Source organism: Pogona vitticeps, chromosome 2 (genome assembly GCF_051106095.1).
Source record: "Pogona vitticeps strain Pit_001003342236 chromosome 2, PviZW2.1, whole genome shotgun sequence".
In the NCBI taxonomy this organism is placed as follows: domain Eukaryota; kingdom Metazoa; phylum Chordata; class Lepidosauria; order Squamata; family Agamidae; genus Pogona; species Pogona vitticeps.
Window position 1 is genome coordinate 177,125,035 of NC_135784.1, and position 15,780 is coordinate 177,140,814.

General features: G+C 44.1%; 1 protein-coding gene across 3 annotated transcripts; it reads right to left on the reverse strand.

Annotated features, from left to right (window-relative positions):
• Positions 1 to 59: 59 nt before the first annotated feature.
• LOC110078621 (non-structural maintenance of chromosomes element 3 homolog) lies at positions 60 to 8,419 on the reverse strand. Of its 3 annotated transcripts, XM_078386511.1 has the most exons (12): positions 8,291 to 8,332; positions 7,777 to 8,010; positions 7,524 to 7,584; positions 4,599 to 4,706; positions 4,222 to 4,285; positions 3,652 to 3,731; positions 3,068 to 3,162; positions 2,071 to 2,150; positions 1,941 to 1,986; positions 1,706 to 1,768; positions 1,016 to 1,130; positions 60 to 509 (listed from the first exon to the last, which is right to left on the reverse strand). In XM_078386511.1, the coding sequence occupies exons 3-12, from the start codon at positions 7,566 to 7,568 to the stop codon at positions 429 to 431; spliced, it is 777 nt and encodes a 258-aa protein (XP_078242637.1). In that variant the 5' UTR covers positions 7,569 to 7,584; positions 7,777 to 8,010; positions 8,291 to 8,332; the 3' UTR covers positions 60 to 428. The 3 variants fall into 3 exon arrangements, with proteins under 3 accessions (XP_078242637.1, XP_020648624.3, XP_020648627.3); XM_020792965.3 differs by lacking the exon at positions 7,777 to 8,010 and having other exon boundaries at positions 8,291 to 8,419; XM_020792968.3 differs by lacking the exon at positions 7,777 to 8,010 and having other exon boundaries at positions 7,520 to 7,584; positions 8,291 to 8,336.
• Positions 8,420 to 15,780: the final 7,361 nt, after the last annotated feature.

Below are 15,780 nucleotides of genomic sequence, written 5' to 3' on the forward strand. Positions count from 1 at the left end.
AAATCCATTCTCACTATATGAAACAAGATGAAATCTATAGTCTGGACAAAGCCAAGAGGTTGTTTCTAAGCATAATTACTTTATATTGTTTTAATTGCGCTTTTTTTTGTCAACACGTATCATCTGTACTGCAGAAACAGTTAAATACCTAACAATTTTGTGTCTTCTCCACATCAGTTTCAAAGCATCCAGAAAAAAACATGACTACAGTAAACTACATGGCAGGTCAAAGTTTCGTTCATAGGAAGAGACAGAAGGTTAGGAAAATGTACCATACGTGGTGGTGCATAGCTCCTACCAAATGTAACTCAAGGCACCTCTCCCGCAGCAGCCATATGTGGCCCAGGAGGGTTGTAGTTAGACCCTGTAGTTCTTAGGACCGAAGAGGACTTGGGTTGATTGCTCCTGTGTGTCCAACATCATGACGGCTAGGTTCTGCCCGCCTCCCTGGCCTCTGCTTCAGCTTCATTGAACTGGCTCATCCAAGTTTTAGGGTTCTTGTTCTGTATCTAAGGAAGACAAAATGAAATGCGATGAGTCCAGTTACGAAAACACTGAATGGAAATGTATACAATACACCAGCCTCTTAGTGGTGCCTGCTGGGAAGCTGCCAATCTAATAGAAATGAGAGGAGAAAACCAAGGCACAAGACCCAAGCTACATGTGTGTGTTGCTACCACAGCAGTATAGGAACCGCTAGCTTTTTTTACAATTTAACATCCTAAGACTCTCCTTGATATTTTTATAAAAAAGTTGCTAAATGCCTAAATACATTCAGATGATATGTAGGAAAATTTCAGAAGCTAAATTAGTGATGGTCCCAGTCATTCAGTGCACATATATCCGCCCCACCCCTCATTGGAATATACAGATAAAGCCCTGCCTAGAATCTTTGGTAGAGCCCCCACGGTAAGCACTGACAGGCATTTCGGCCGCTTGATGGGAAAAGCCTCTGGCACGTCAAACTCAAATCCTTCCTTCTGCTGTCAGTGGCTAGTGGCCAAGTCACCAATACCTTAGATACAAACTGGAGGATCTGCTTCTTGGAAGTCTCTTTCATAGCCCGTGGTCCCCATCTGAATTCAAACTCTGGTGGGTCTGTGTGGGGGAGACGAGTATATTCCAAGTATCTAGAAAGGAAGAAAGAGGACCACTGCCACAATCCTTTATAAGAAAAATCTCTCCCCTATTCAGGAGAACAGAAGTGAAAGGTTACATTCTCAAAACATCTATATTCCACTTGGCAGCTGCCTGGCATGCCCAAAGACAGGGAACAAACTCTGTATGCTCAGGGATTGCAAATCTGTGAGTTTTCAGTACATTATAAACATTCACAGCCCTGATTGTAGCGCATACCAGGGATTTTAATTGGCGAGTGACATAGAGTGTACAAGGAACACCTGCAACCAGTCACTGTAACAATTCTATGCAGATCCAGAGTTTAGCTCTTCACAGGAGACAAATCTCAGTTTTCACTTCTATACTAGAAAAAAAACCAATAAAGCTTCAGATGGTTTCAGCTCTTGAAGACAGCAAAAGAAAAAGGGGAAATAACTGTTTCCCAGTACATCACATTTTAATTACAACTCCATTCTTAAAATGCTAGCTAAAGCCAACAGCCGTTGCCGTTCAACATCTGGAAGGCGACCTTTGCCTAGTCCAGATCTACCATTCAGATGTAGAGGGCTTTGCAATCCCAACTCACTTTTGCCTAACAAATTCTTCTGTCACTAATTTCTTTACATCACCAAAGATCTTGTGCTTCTCCCTTCAAAAAAGAAAAGAACAGGACTGTCAGGGTACACAGTATCACAGTAACAAGGAGATATTTCTTTCCCCAATTTCACCCAGTAAAATTTCACCAAGCCCAATGAAGGGATTAGGTCTGTGGCTCAGACAGTTGTTACCCCACCCAGGCCACTCTGCCCACCCAATCATACCCAGAGGATTCAATTCGCAGTCTTCTCAGCATCTCCCAAACAGCGGCTAGATGGAGGGAAAGAAAAAGATAAGGGCAGGCAAGTGAAGCAAGCAAAGAAATTGAATAAAAACAGTGAAAATGAAGCTTACATTCTTTGATCACACTGCCCCTCATGAAGATAAGGCTAAGAATGATTATAAGAAGGCCCATCTTAGGGGTGTTTTCATCCCTGTCAAGACAAGAATGGAATTAACCCCCTCATTTGGACATGAACACTAGTGGGTCTTACAATGTAACAGAAGCCCACATGAAGTGAGAAGCAAGGTCTAAACCAAACAGCTGCTCTGAACATTAGAATTAACAGTTTAGATTTCTGTTAACATGCATCACGCAAGGAAGAAACAGGGCTAGGGCTGGAGAATCACACAAGCAGTTGGGTTTTGTGTGTTCAGAAACACCTATCTCTGTCCCCAAATAAAACAGAGAAAACCAGTGTTCTGGGCCAATGACCCTCTGTTGGTGGGTGGGGGCTGGCCTTATATTTGTCTCTTACAGTACCTTAGTTCTTCTAAATATGGAAAAGGAAGAAGATGGTAAATACGAGGAGCAAGATTTCTGTACTGATGAGCCTAATGTTCAAGCGCAATCAAACACGTGCACCTCCTAACCAAGAGTTCAGGGCTAATTTGACTAAAATTATGGCTGCAGCCAAAAAACTGATCTGACTGGTCTTGATAACTAGCTAAATGTTGTGACTATCACAACCCTGGCCCTCTATCAGTAGAAAAGGAGTGGGGAACAATCACTGTCACACCTCCTCTCTGTCCTTATGTACTGAGAAAGTGCACTCTCAGATGAAGAAATGGAGCTTCTTCAAAGCCCAGCATAACATGGACAAAGCTGAGCTTTCCTCCCAGGTTTGCAATGATATAGACAATCTCATCATTCTGAATTTTAATTAGTACCTCAGATGAGCAATGTGACAAAAACAACCTTTAGCTTTTTGGTTGTGAAAACTGACATTTCTCATACTACGTTTACTGAGCTGGAGAGATTCTGGATATTCTTTGTGCAAGACTTCATTCCAATCTTAGCTAGGATTGCCATTACAGAACTAGCATAAACCACCTCCTCTCATCTTCTTACTCATTCATAATCTCTCCTTCCAAGGGCAGCAATTTACTGATCAGGATGTACGTGTGAAGCTTTGGGTCAATTTCGACCACTTCTAGTCCAAATACCTGAGAAAGCAGAATGAATACATTCAGGACAAGAGGCCTTCCATCCTACCTCAACAATTGTAACTCATTGTTTTAAAAAACCAAATCACTTCTGTCCTTGGCGTAATTATCTTTCTGGTGAATTCACAATATCTGGATTGCCGAGTATGGATTTTTTACTTGTTGCAAAATGGCATCCCCAACTATGTGAAATGATCAGAAGTAAACATACGCAGGAGATCTTTATGGACAATTTATGCAAAAATAGCTATGCCTCCTCCTTTACATCAAGCTAGAGCATGACAGTTACACTGGTCACAGGATAAACATTCTTGGCCCGGTTTCTGGCTTTCCCACAGCTGGCAAGGAATTGTCTATGTTTTGGCCTCACCATGTATTTCTGTAATATATGCACCATCAGGCTTGAGCTTAACCTCGTGGAAAAATCCTGAGGAAATTAAAACAAAATTCTAATGCTTTCCCCGAACCATTAACAGATTATCTCCTCACCTGTTGAAGAGTCTTGTTGGCACGTTTGAGGATTTCAGGAAATACATCTTTGTAGTCTTTGATTACATGCTTTAGAATATCTGTAAGATGCCCAAGAGAGCTGTTGATCAGAGGTAATTATACAGAGTACCCACAGGCACCGCATAGAGAACGAAACACTACAGAAAGTCTTCTGAACTCAAAAGAATTATAGTGAGTAATGAAAGGTACAGCTGCTTGGCTTAAGGCAACTTCTTAATACCTGTGGCTAAAAAAACTTGGATTTATGTGAATTACGTTTAGTAAGGGATCAGAAACAGTGACACGTAATGATTATGGCAAAAAAGAAGGTAACCTATCCTCCTCCCATGACTAACTCATTTCCTGGCTATGCCTTTTTAACCCCTCCATTCCCCAACGGAATCACGAAGCCCCTCTCAAAAGGTCCCAATGTCTTTGAGAAACTGTAGTTTGGGAGCTGAATTTGTATGGTGGGAATCTACCCGGTTGAAATAACTCTGGAAACAGAATTTGGCTCTCACTGGGGCAAAACAAAAAGAAAAAATAAAAATAAAACAATTGTCCTCTTACCTGCTCTCTTAATAGGGATCTTCTTCTGGTCTTTGACCAGTAGAAACTGCACCAGCTCATTCACCTACAGGCATCACACAACATAGATTATAGACAGAACTGTGTTTACATTGAGTCCTGCACAGAACACGGCTTCCTCAGAATCTCAGTTTTCAAAACTATAAAAATTAAAATACTTATTTTATAGCTTTAGAGGAGCAAAAAATGTTTGAAAATGCCTCACACCTCTCATAACTGAAGAAAGGTGTGTTTTTCTCAGCATTAAAAATGCTTGAGACTTGTGTGAGGCGGCGGGGTGTCTTTTCTTTTCAAGCACACAAAACCCTAACTATCACCAGCCATGACAGGATGGTCTCAAAGAGCACAAGCTCTCTTACTTTTTGTTCCACTTCATTCTGGGGCCGCCGCTCCAGGTCGTGTTGCACCTGGCTAGGTGTCTGTGTTTGAGTCAATGTGTATTCTTCATCTACATCCATGGGCTGTTCCTGGGGAAGAAGCAAAAGGAAGAATCAGAAAACATGGTTTTGAGATCCATCTCTATGATCTACACTCACCTGCCAGCTGAGAAAGTGATGAATTTAAAACCAGGTACATAGAGGGCTGCATTCTCTATTTAATTCAGTGATGGGGAAAGTTTAACCCACCCAATACACGCTCCTGCTCCTATAATACCCCACTAGTCCATCATGGCCAAATTTGTTGTTGTTTAATCGCGTCTGACTCTTTATCACCCCATGGACCAGAGCACACCAGGCCCTCCTGTCTTCTACTGCCTCCCGGAGTTGGGTGAAATTCATGTTGGTAGCTTCGATAACACTGTCCAACCATCTCATCCTCTGTCGCCAAATTAGCTAGCCCTAATGGCTAAATTAGCTAGCCCTAATTTAAGCTACTCGTTACCATAGCAGCTCATCCTATTCAGTTTCACCTGGCAGTAATCCCCTCTGAAAATATTTACTTCAAAGTAATTTGATACCCATTTGCTGTCACCTACTCTTTTGACATCCTTGGCGTCAGTGAACTAAAATGGACAGGAATGGGCAAATTGACTTCAGATGATTATCATATCTACTATTGTGGGCAAGAATCTCATAGAAGAAATGGAGTAGCCCTCATAGTCAACAAAAGACTGGGAAAAGCTGTACTGGGGATACAATCTCAAAAATGATAGAATGATTTCAATACGAATCCAAGGCAGGAAAACAACTGGGCTAGTCAGGCAGAGGAACTAGAGACCGAATTGCTAACATGCGCTGGATTATGGAGAAAGCCAGACAGTTTCAGAAAAATATCTATTTCTGCTTCATTGACTATGCAAAAGCCTTTGACTGTGTGGACCACAGCAAACTATGGCAAGTTCTTAAAGAAATGGCAATGCCTGATCACCTTATATATCTCATGAGAAATCTATATGTGGGACAAGAAGCAACAGTTAGAACTGGATAGGGAACAACCGACTGGTTCAAAATTGGGAAAGGAGTACAACAAGGCTGTATATCTCCCTGCTTATTTAACTTATATGCAGAATACATCATGCGAAAGGCCAGAGTGGAGGAATCCCATACCAAAATTAAGATTGCCGGAAGAAATACAGTGGTGCCTCGCTAGACAGTTACCCCGCATGACAGTTTTTTCACTATTTTTGCGATAGCTCTAGTGATTCACAAAACAGTGGTTCCTATGGGGGGAATTTCACTGGACAATGTTTGGTCCCTGCTTCGCAAATTGATTTTCTCTAGATGACGATTTTAACAGCTCCCTCCGCGCTCGCAAAACAGGTGTTTTCGGGACCTAAGCTTCGCAAGACAGCGATTTAAACAGCTGATCGGCAGTTCGCAAAGCAGCTTTCCTATGGCCGATCTTCGCTAGACAACGACAATTCTTCCTCATTGGAATGCATTAAGCAGCCTTCAATGCATTCCAATGGGGAAATGCTTTTCGCTAGACAATGATTTCGCTAAACAGCGATTTTAGTGGAAGGGATTATCTAGAGAGGCACCACTGTATCACTAATGTCAGATATGCAGATGATACCACTCTGATGGCAGAAAGTGAGGAGGAATTACTTTCGCTCTATAAGACGCACCTTTCCATAAGACGCACCGATTTTTTAGGAGAAGAAAACAGGAAAATATAATCTGTTTTCTTCGCTCCATAAGATGCACAGACTTTCCACCCCCCTGTTTTGTGGGAAAAAAGTGAGTCTTATGGTGCAAAAAATACAGTAAATAACCTCTTAATGAGGGTGAAAGAGTGCAAAAAATGGTCTGAAGCTCAACATCAGCAAAACTAAGATCATGGCCACTGGTCCCATCACCTTCTGGCAAATAGAAGGGGAAGATATTGAGGCAGTGACAGATTTTACTTTCTTGGGCTCCATGATCACTGCAGATGGTGACGGCAGCCACCAAATTATAAGATCCCTGCTTCTTGGGAGGAAAGTGATGATAAACATCGACAGCATCTTAAAAAGCAGAGACATCACCTTGCTGACAAAGGTCCGCATAGTCCATAGTACTGGTTTGTCCAGTAGCGATGTATGGAAGTGAGAGCTGGACCATAAAGAAAACTGAACGCCGAAGAATTGATGCTTTTGAATTGTGGTGCTGGAGGAGACTCTTGTGAGTCCTCTGGACTGCAAAGAGATCAAACCTATCCATTCTGAAGAAAATCAACCCTGAGTGCTCACTGAAAAGACAGATCCTGAAGCTGAGGCTCCAGTACTTTGGACATCTCATGATAAGACAGGACTCCCTGGAAAAGACCCTGATGTTAGGAAAGTGTGAAGGCAAGAGGAGAAGGGGACGACAGAGGACGAGATGGTTGGACAGTAACATTGAAGTGAGCAATATGAATTTGCCCAAACTCCGGGAGGCAGTGGAAGACAGGAGGGCCTGGCGTGCTCTGGTTTATGGGGTCGCGAAGAGTCAGACACGACTTAACGACTAAACAACAACACCCTTATTTGCGAAATATTCAGTATGCTGTATTGGATAGAGTGATGGACTAGGACTCAGGAGGCCTGTGTTTGAATCCCTGCTCAGCCATAAAAACTCACTGCAAGAGTGGAACTAATAAATGTTTCAAATATTTAATTATCCTTGAAATTCCTATAATTATGTGCTATCAAGTCGGAACCAATGTACTATAGCAACCCTTAAGGGTCTAAGTCCTATTAGAAAGTCCTATTAGGGTTCCTATAAGTCCGTTCCAACTTAATAGCACATAACAACAATACTTATTTCCAGGAACAAGATAAACTACATAACGTATTAAAATATAAAATAAAGAAATATACCTACTTGAGAAGGGCCAGCTCCTTTGCTATTCCGCCTATTGTGAGACATAGTTTGGAGATATTATCTACAAACAGCAGCAGAAAAAAAAGAGGTTACAGTACTACTGGAAAAGCAACATGCACCACTGTCTCCTTAAACCCTTGCTACTTCCACAGCTAGCCAACTGGGTTCTTCCAAGTCCTGACAAATTCTAAAGCAGAGAGCCTGACCCCAGAGCTACATTTACAACCAGCATCCCAACTTCTCAAATTCTCACCTTCCTGCTGCAATACAAACAGGACTCAGCTCAAAGAGCTGTTTTCAGGCCCATGTCCATCCAGGAGCAGGTCTTGTCTGAGAACCAAGTACAATAACCCGCCCATTTGGTGGGATGTGTGCAGGTCAGGCTATCGCAAGCAAAATCTGGAAACATTACTTGATCCTTTTGTAACTTCTGGAACAGCCACCGCTACCCGGCTAACATGGCCAGGACGTGATTTTTGGAGCCGTACTGCAAAAAAAGAAACTTGTCCAAAACCTGATGTTTGTTTGTTTCCTCTCATTTCTGGGTGCACTCCAACGTCTTTCTTTGATTAGGGAAAAATTAAGTATCCAACAGGCACCGCGTTGCGATAAGCAGACAAGTACCAGTTGCATCTCTACCAGGAAATTCAGCTCGAATCCTCTCACTTCTGAAAACCCTACTAAGGCAGTGCTGGAAGGAGCAAAAGCCAACCTTTCACCCCCTTGTTCCATCTCTGACCCACCACCTTCCCCCAAACCCCTCTTACCTCCGCTAGCATTCAACTACGCGCCACTCTTGCGTTTGCGCCTGCGCCCGCTCTTCCGCCCGGCGGCTACTACTTCCCTTGTGCGCATGCTCTTCTGGGCAGACGCTTCCCTCGTTTTCTTGGGGGGGGTTCGTGAGCGGCGGAGCTAGAGCGTTTCTTCGTTTAACGGCTCTTTTATTCCCGCCTTTTGCGTCTCTGAGGGAAAAGAGAGGCGGAGAGACGTTTGTCTCCCACCGCGTCAGCAAACCATTGTTAAAGGACCTGTGAGCCTTGTTTCCTCACGCAGCAGTTATAACGTCGCCCCACCGAGGCGGGAACGGTTGCTGTTGACACTTTCCAACCACTCTGGGGGGGGGGGGGAACCACGGGGATTTTGGCAGGCACAGTCGGTCACGTAGGGAGCAGAAAAGCTGCGCCTGCCGAAAGCGCCTCGTCTAGTCTGGAACAAGCGAAAACCTCGAAGGCAAAAACCGCGTAGTCATATTTTGAAACGAAGTCTTGTGGGTAGTCTATTATTTTCCCTGCCTTTCTCCTTAAAAAGGACTGAAGGGGAAGCAGGTAAAAGGCGGGTCCATGAAATCAAGAATGGATCCTCATTATTTCATATGGTGTTTATATGGTATCCTCGCCAAATCCCCATCGAATCATAGATCTCATATATACCCACAGACTACACCACAGAAATTGGGTTCACTTCATGGCTTTGCATTGGTGCAAAAATTAGGTTATGAGGCACAGATTACTGTCGTGTTCCCCTTTATTAGGTCAATGGTCCATGTTTTGTTATGTAATTGTTCATGCATATTCATATTGCTGAGAGGCGGAGCCGAGAGAGATGCTATAAGAGTCGGAGAGTATGAGTAGAGTGGGAGGGAGAGAAGTAGATAAGAGTGTGGAGTTTGAGGAATTCTGAGGTGTGATTAAAGTTAGGAGTGTATTATCAAATAGAAGGTTGTTGTTAATAATAAATTTACCTAAAGAAGATATTCATTAATCACTATCAATTACTGTAATCAATAAACAAAAGTTATACAGTGGTGCCCCACTTAACGATTACCTCGCTTGACGATGAATCTGCTTCACGACTATGTTTTTGCAATCGCAAAACAATGTTTTAATGGGCAATATCCGCTTTGTGACGATCGGTTCCCTGCTTCAGGAACCGATTCTTCGCATTACAATGATCAAAACAGCTGATCGTCGGGTTTTCAAAATGGCCAGCAGCTGTTCAGAATGGCTCCCCGCTGTGTTCAGGACGGATTTTTTGCTGCACAGGCATTGGAAAATGGCCGCCCTATGGAGGATCTTCGCTGGACGCTAAGGTATTTCGCCCATTGGAACGCATTGAACCGGTTTTCAATGCATTCCAATGGGCTTTTTTCAGTTGATGAGGATTTCGCTCTACAGCAATTTCGCTGGAACGGATTATCCTCGTCAAGCGAGGCACCACTGTATTTAAAATACTTTGAAGTGTGGACCTGAATCTTCATCTTCCTGAAGTAATGGTGATTTATTGATCATCTGATGGCAACAGTATAAAAGGAGGGGATTGTTTGCCTTCATGTGCTCTGAGTCTTGACGGTCAAGAAAGGGGCACGAGGGTGGACATCACAATTACTATGGATCCACATGATTTTCTGTAAGATCCTCTCCAAATCACTGTCCTTACCTCAACTAATGGGAAAACCTAACATCTGAGCGTTCAGCCTGGAGGCAGGCATTGCATCATGGCCTTTCCCAATTTGAAGATACCCTTGTCCAGCAGGCCAAGGCAAAGAGGCAGTCACGAAAGCAACTAAATTAGGGAGCTGGACAGAGGACAGATTGGATCTGTCTTCAGTGTGGCCTCAGCCACACTACACGGTGTTCCAAGTCCTCCATACAGAGCACGTTACCATAGTCTTTCAAGACTGAAGGATGCCTAATCCTATAGGCACCATCTGTGTTCACAAACTGCAACATGGAAATCATGGGTCTCCCAACTCATAGCTTTCCAGTGGTGCAAAAACATGGATCTGAGGCACAGATCTTCATGGAACACCATGATTTTCACATAGGATCACCTGTAAACCACTGCCAAAAAGTAAGTCCCATTTGTACCCACAGACTACAACATAGAGATCATGGGTCCTTCAGAGCCTGCTACTGCAGTGGAGCAAAAACATGTATCTGTAGCATAGATCCTCATGGACCCACATTATTTTGATGCAAGATCATCTCCAAGCTTCTGTCCAATCATAGACACCATCTGTGCCTACAGACTACGATACAGAAATTATGGGTCCAGTGTGAAGGAACGGAGAGCTTAAGTGTGCCATCCCTAGCTGTGGAGAACATGGGTAAAAGACAAATAAGAGCCTCACACAAACAAAATGACAGTTAAAGAAAAGGCGGGAGAAGCAGAATCAGATGAAAGAGTGGGAAATAAAGAGGTATGTTTGACAGGAGTTGATAGAAGGGGAATGGGCGGAGCAAGAAGTGTTGGTTTGGGAGGAGGATATAAATGAAGAGGGAGTGAGATGGTTTAGTAGTGTAGTGGCAGATTATGAGAGAAAGAGACAAGAGGAACGCAAGAAGGTGTTCAAGAAAATTCGAACACAGAGCCTTGTGAGAGACTTTCCAAACCTCCAGGTGGGAGGACTTCTACCAGACCAGAGACAGAGAAAGAGATACCAGCCCGTTATGTGACCAGAGAATGGACAGTGATCATTGCGCCCTGCGAATTAGAGCTACAGTGTGAGTCGGCGGTCTCGCATAATCCGTTCCATGACAAACCTGATGAGAGAGGGTGGGTGCGGCACACATGCTGTGGGACAATTTGTGCACTGCGGAGCACCCCTCTCCAGAGACCAAAACATCAGGAATGGCTTGGGGGGTCCCGCCGCTGAGTCCTTGGGACTATGAGAAAAGTTTCGTTTCTGATAGTTGCGGCTTGTTGCCGGAGTTGAAAGGTTTTGATCCCACAAGTGATGTGCTGGTGGATGTAGGTGTAAATAAAGAAGAGAGTTTGAAAGTTATCAAAACAACTCCTTTGTCATTTCCTGCCAAAACTGAGGGGCTGCCCCAATGGGGAGAAGAACCTATTCATTCTTTTTTTAGGGAGATTCTCTGAGCCCTTTGTGGCTCTATGTGGCTTTAAGTTCCCTATCCAGACATCTGACTGGTAGCACTAAAGGCCACACAGGGTGACTCATCTCCCTGGAGGCACACTCCCAACCTCTGGCTCCACAGCCTGGAACAAAAATGCTTACTGAAATTTAAAAAACTGATTTTGCAAATACATTATCTCATCTGTACATTTTTAGGACTTGACTCCTAATGTTTAAGCTTAACCCTTTAGCACACCCCCATGCACCAGTAATGCTAAGGAATGATGATGATGTGGGTTACTACAAATATAACAGGTAGTAAAAAAAGAAGCCTAAATTATTATATTAATAGAAGTAGAGAAAAATTACTTAAAGTGGTGAAAATGGAAAACATCCTGAAAATAACAGAAACAAAGGCTAAATATAAGAAACAACAATTTAAAAACAAACCACTGCATAGACGATATCTGAGAAATATTGATGGAAAACATTATAATTTAGCTCAGGCATGTATAAAACTGGGGACTATAAAGAAAGAAACATATTCGCTACACAAGAACAAGCACTCTAAGCTAATGTCATTATATCTAAAATTTAAGGAATTAGGGTTTATAAGATATAAACCAAAGTCCAGCTGAAATGACTGTGGGACTTCCTCTTCGCCGATGATGCAGCTGTAGTTGCCCATTCTGCTGAAGACCTCCAACAACTCATGAATCGTTTTAGCAAGGCTTGCCAAGACTTTGGACTAACAATCAGCCTGAAGAAAACACATGTCAGGACGTGGACTCACCTCCCTCTGTTACCATCTCCACACAAGAATTGGAGGTTGTTCATGACTTTGTGTACCTTGCCTCAACGATCTCTGACATTCTCTCCCTAGATGTTGAGCTGGATAAACGCACTGGCAAAGCAGCTACTATGTTCTCTGGACACACAAAGAGAGTATGACTTAACAAAAAGCTGACAGCATATACCAAGATCCAGGTCTATAGAGCACTCCTGTACTGCAGTGAGTCCTGGACCCTTTGTGCATGGCAGGAGAGGAACCTGAACACGTTCCATATGTGTTGTCTCCAGCGTATTTTTGGTATCACCTCGCAGGACAAAGTTCCAAATTGAGCAGTCCTAGAATGAGCTAGAATTCTTAGCATGTATACATTACTGAAACAGTGAAATCTACATTGGCTCGGGCATGTCATGAGAATGGCTAATGGTCAAATTCCAAAAGAATTATTGCAGGGAAAGTGCCCCAGAGGGAGACCACAGCTGCGATACAAAGATATCTGCAAGCAGGATCTGAAGGAATTAGGACTGGACCTCAACAGATGGGAAACCTTGATATCCGAGTGTTCAGCCTGGAGGTAGGCGGTACTTCATGGCCTCTCCTATTTTGAAGAGACCCTTGTCCAGCAGGCCGAGACAAATAGGCAGTCCCGAAACCAGCAAAATCAGGAAGCTGGACAGGGAACAGATTATATTTGTCTTCAGTGTGGAAGGGATTGTCACTCTCGAATTGGCCTTCTCAGCCACACTAGAAGCTGTTCCAAGTCCTCCATACAGCAGAGGTCATCAACCCCCAGTCCGCGGCCCATTACCGGTCTGTGTCTTAAGGCCAACCGGGCCGCCAAGACAGACCTCCCCCCCCCCGCACGCACTCACCATCACAAAGGTTTTTGGGACTGCGTGCGTGTGAACCTGTGCAAACGGCAGTGCGGTCTCCCAGAGCAGGCTGGAAAGCCAGCAGCATGGAGAGACACGGCAGCAGGAAGCAGGAGCCCGGTGGGGGAGTGCTTTGAATTTCCCAGGCTCTGCCTCCAGCCGCGGGGTCCCTTGCGTGGTCCAAGTGGCAGTTTGATTGCAGGGTGCATTCCGCTGGCCTGCCTGAGAGAGGGAGGGGGAGTGTGCACGGGGAGTCAATTCCATGCTTGCTTGAAACCTGCTCCCCGCCTGCTCCAGCAGATGGTTGTGGCTGGACACTCAGCTACCCCTTCTCCACGCCTGGGTTGCTGAAACCAAGGAACGCGGAGGAGGTTCCTTTTCAATCCCTGGGTGAGCAAAAGGGCTTCCTCTGCAGGGAAGGAAGGTTAAATGCCTGCCCACTGGAAGCGGAGGGGGAGGAGGAGAAGGCAAGCTGCCACAGCAGCAGAAGGAGCAGCACCAGTGGCGGCGGCAGCCCTGAGCAGCACCGGGCGATGGGCCACTAGCGACTTCCTTGTTGCAACCGGCCAGGAGTGCAAGGCGATGGGGCAAGGCGAGGAGGGCTTCGCGCAACCCTGACAGCCCGCCTGCTCTCCTTTGTGAGCCTGCCTCCCCCCAGCTCACCCAAGAGGCAAGCGTGTCCCGCATGAGCGTGAGGGGCGTGTCACTCATGCACACAGACTCGACATGCCAACCTGCGAGCGTGACACACCCACCCAGGGCTGCGGGGATGCCCCCGCTCCCAACCGGTCCACGCATGGAGTCCGTACCCCTCAACCAGTCCGCGGTCCGAAAAAGGTTGGGGAACAGTGCCATACAGAGCACGTTACCATAGGATCTCGAGACTGAAGGATGCCTAATCTACTAATGTTATATTACTATTATAATGCAGTGTTACATAATAATGTTACATTAACATTTGAGTAAACATAGTGTAATAATAACAATCTCAGAGTGGCTTACAAAAATCCATAACTGTTAGAACTTTTCTCCTTCTAATAACACTAGAACGTAGGGCCTTCCAGTTTACCTTGGTGATAGAATAGAGGTTAACAGAAGCACTTCTTCACACAGTGCCTAGTTAAAATTTAGACTCTGCGACCAGAAAATGTAGTGATGGCCCCCAACTTGAATTAAATGCAGACTAGACAGATTTCTATTTGACCCAACTCCGGGAGGCAGTAGAAGACAGGAGGGCCTGGCGTGCTCTGGTCCATGGGGTCACGAAGAGTCGGATACGACTTAAGGATTAAACAGACAGATTTCTGAAGGCAATAATATAATATATAATATAATTTATTGTCATTGTAAGTATATACACAGTATACCCATACAACGAAATTCACAGACACCCAGAGACCAGACACATGCACACACATAACATTCCCCAAACACTCCCCACCCACTAGAAGTCCCCCACTAAAAATACAAACATCTACACCTCAGGCCAAGTAACACAGTCCAACTAATTATTCACTACTGGTGGTCTTTAAGCTCATTATTAATTGCAATTATAGCTCTAGGATAAAAACTATTTAGAAAACGTGTGGTCCGAGTCTTAATTGTTCTATATCTTCTGCCAGACGGTAACAGTTCAAAAAAGTTATAAGCAGGATGGAAAGAGTCTCTCAGGATGCTGTGTGACTTCCTCAGACACCGGGATGTGAAGATGTCATCCAGGGTTGGTAGCTGGAGCCCGATGATATTCTGGGCAATTTTAATGGTTCTCTGTAGAGCTTTTTTGTCCACTACAGAGCTACTCCCAAACCATGCCAGAATGCCATAGGTTAGGACACTCTCAATGGTGCTACGATAGTAGGACAGAAGTAAATGCTGTGATAAATTTAACTTCCCGAGCATTCTCAAGAAATACAGCCTCTTCTGTGCCTTCTTTATTAGCATGTTGGCATTTATAGTCCATGAGAGGTCCTCTGAGATGTAAGTACCCAGAAATTTAAAACTACCAACTCTCTCCACTTCCTCACCGTTTATGTACAGTGGTAAATGTACATTTCTCTTCCTCCTAAAATCAATTATGAGTTCTTTAGTTTTTTTGATGTTAAGTGTGAGATGATTTTCTTTACACCATAGTATCAATCTTTGTACTTCCTTTCTATAAGCAGACTCATTGTTCTTATTTATGAGTCCCACCACTGTCGTATCATCCACAAATTTAATAATTGCATTGGTGTTGTATAGTGGGGTGCAATCATGTGTGTACAGGGAATAGAGGAAGGGACTTAGCACGCAGCCCTGGGGAGCTCCTGTACTTAGTACCGGGGTAGAAGAATGGTGGGATCCCATCCTTACTGACTGTGGCCTATCTGTCAGAATATCCTTTATCCACATGCAGATCTCCTGAGGTAATCCCAGGTTGATCATTTTTAAAAACAACCTATTTGGTAGAATGGTATTAAAAGCAGAGCTATAATCCACAAACAACAGCCTCGCATAAGTTCCCTGTTGTTCTAAGTGGCTCAATACAGTATGGAGTACGATGGACACAACATCATCAGTAGATCTATTTCTCCTGTATGCAAATTGCCATGGATCCAAAGAAGGTGGAAGACTAGCCTTAATGTAATCCAGCACCAATCTCTCAAAACATTTCATAATAACAGATGTTAAAGCTACTGGTCTATAATCATTGGGAGATACCACAGCTGACTGCTTCGGGACTGGCACTATAATAGATGTCTT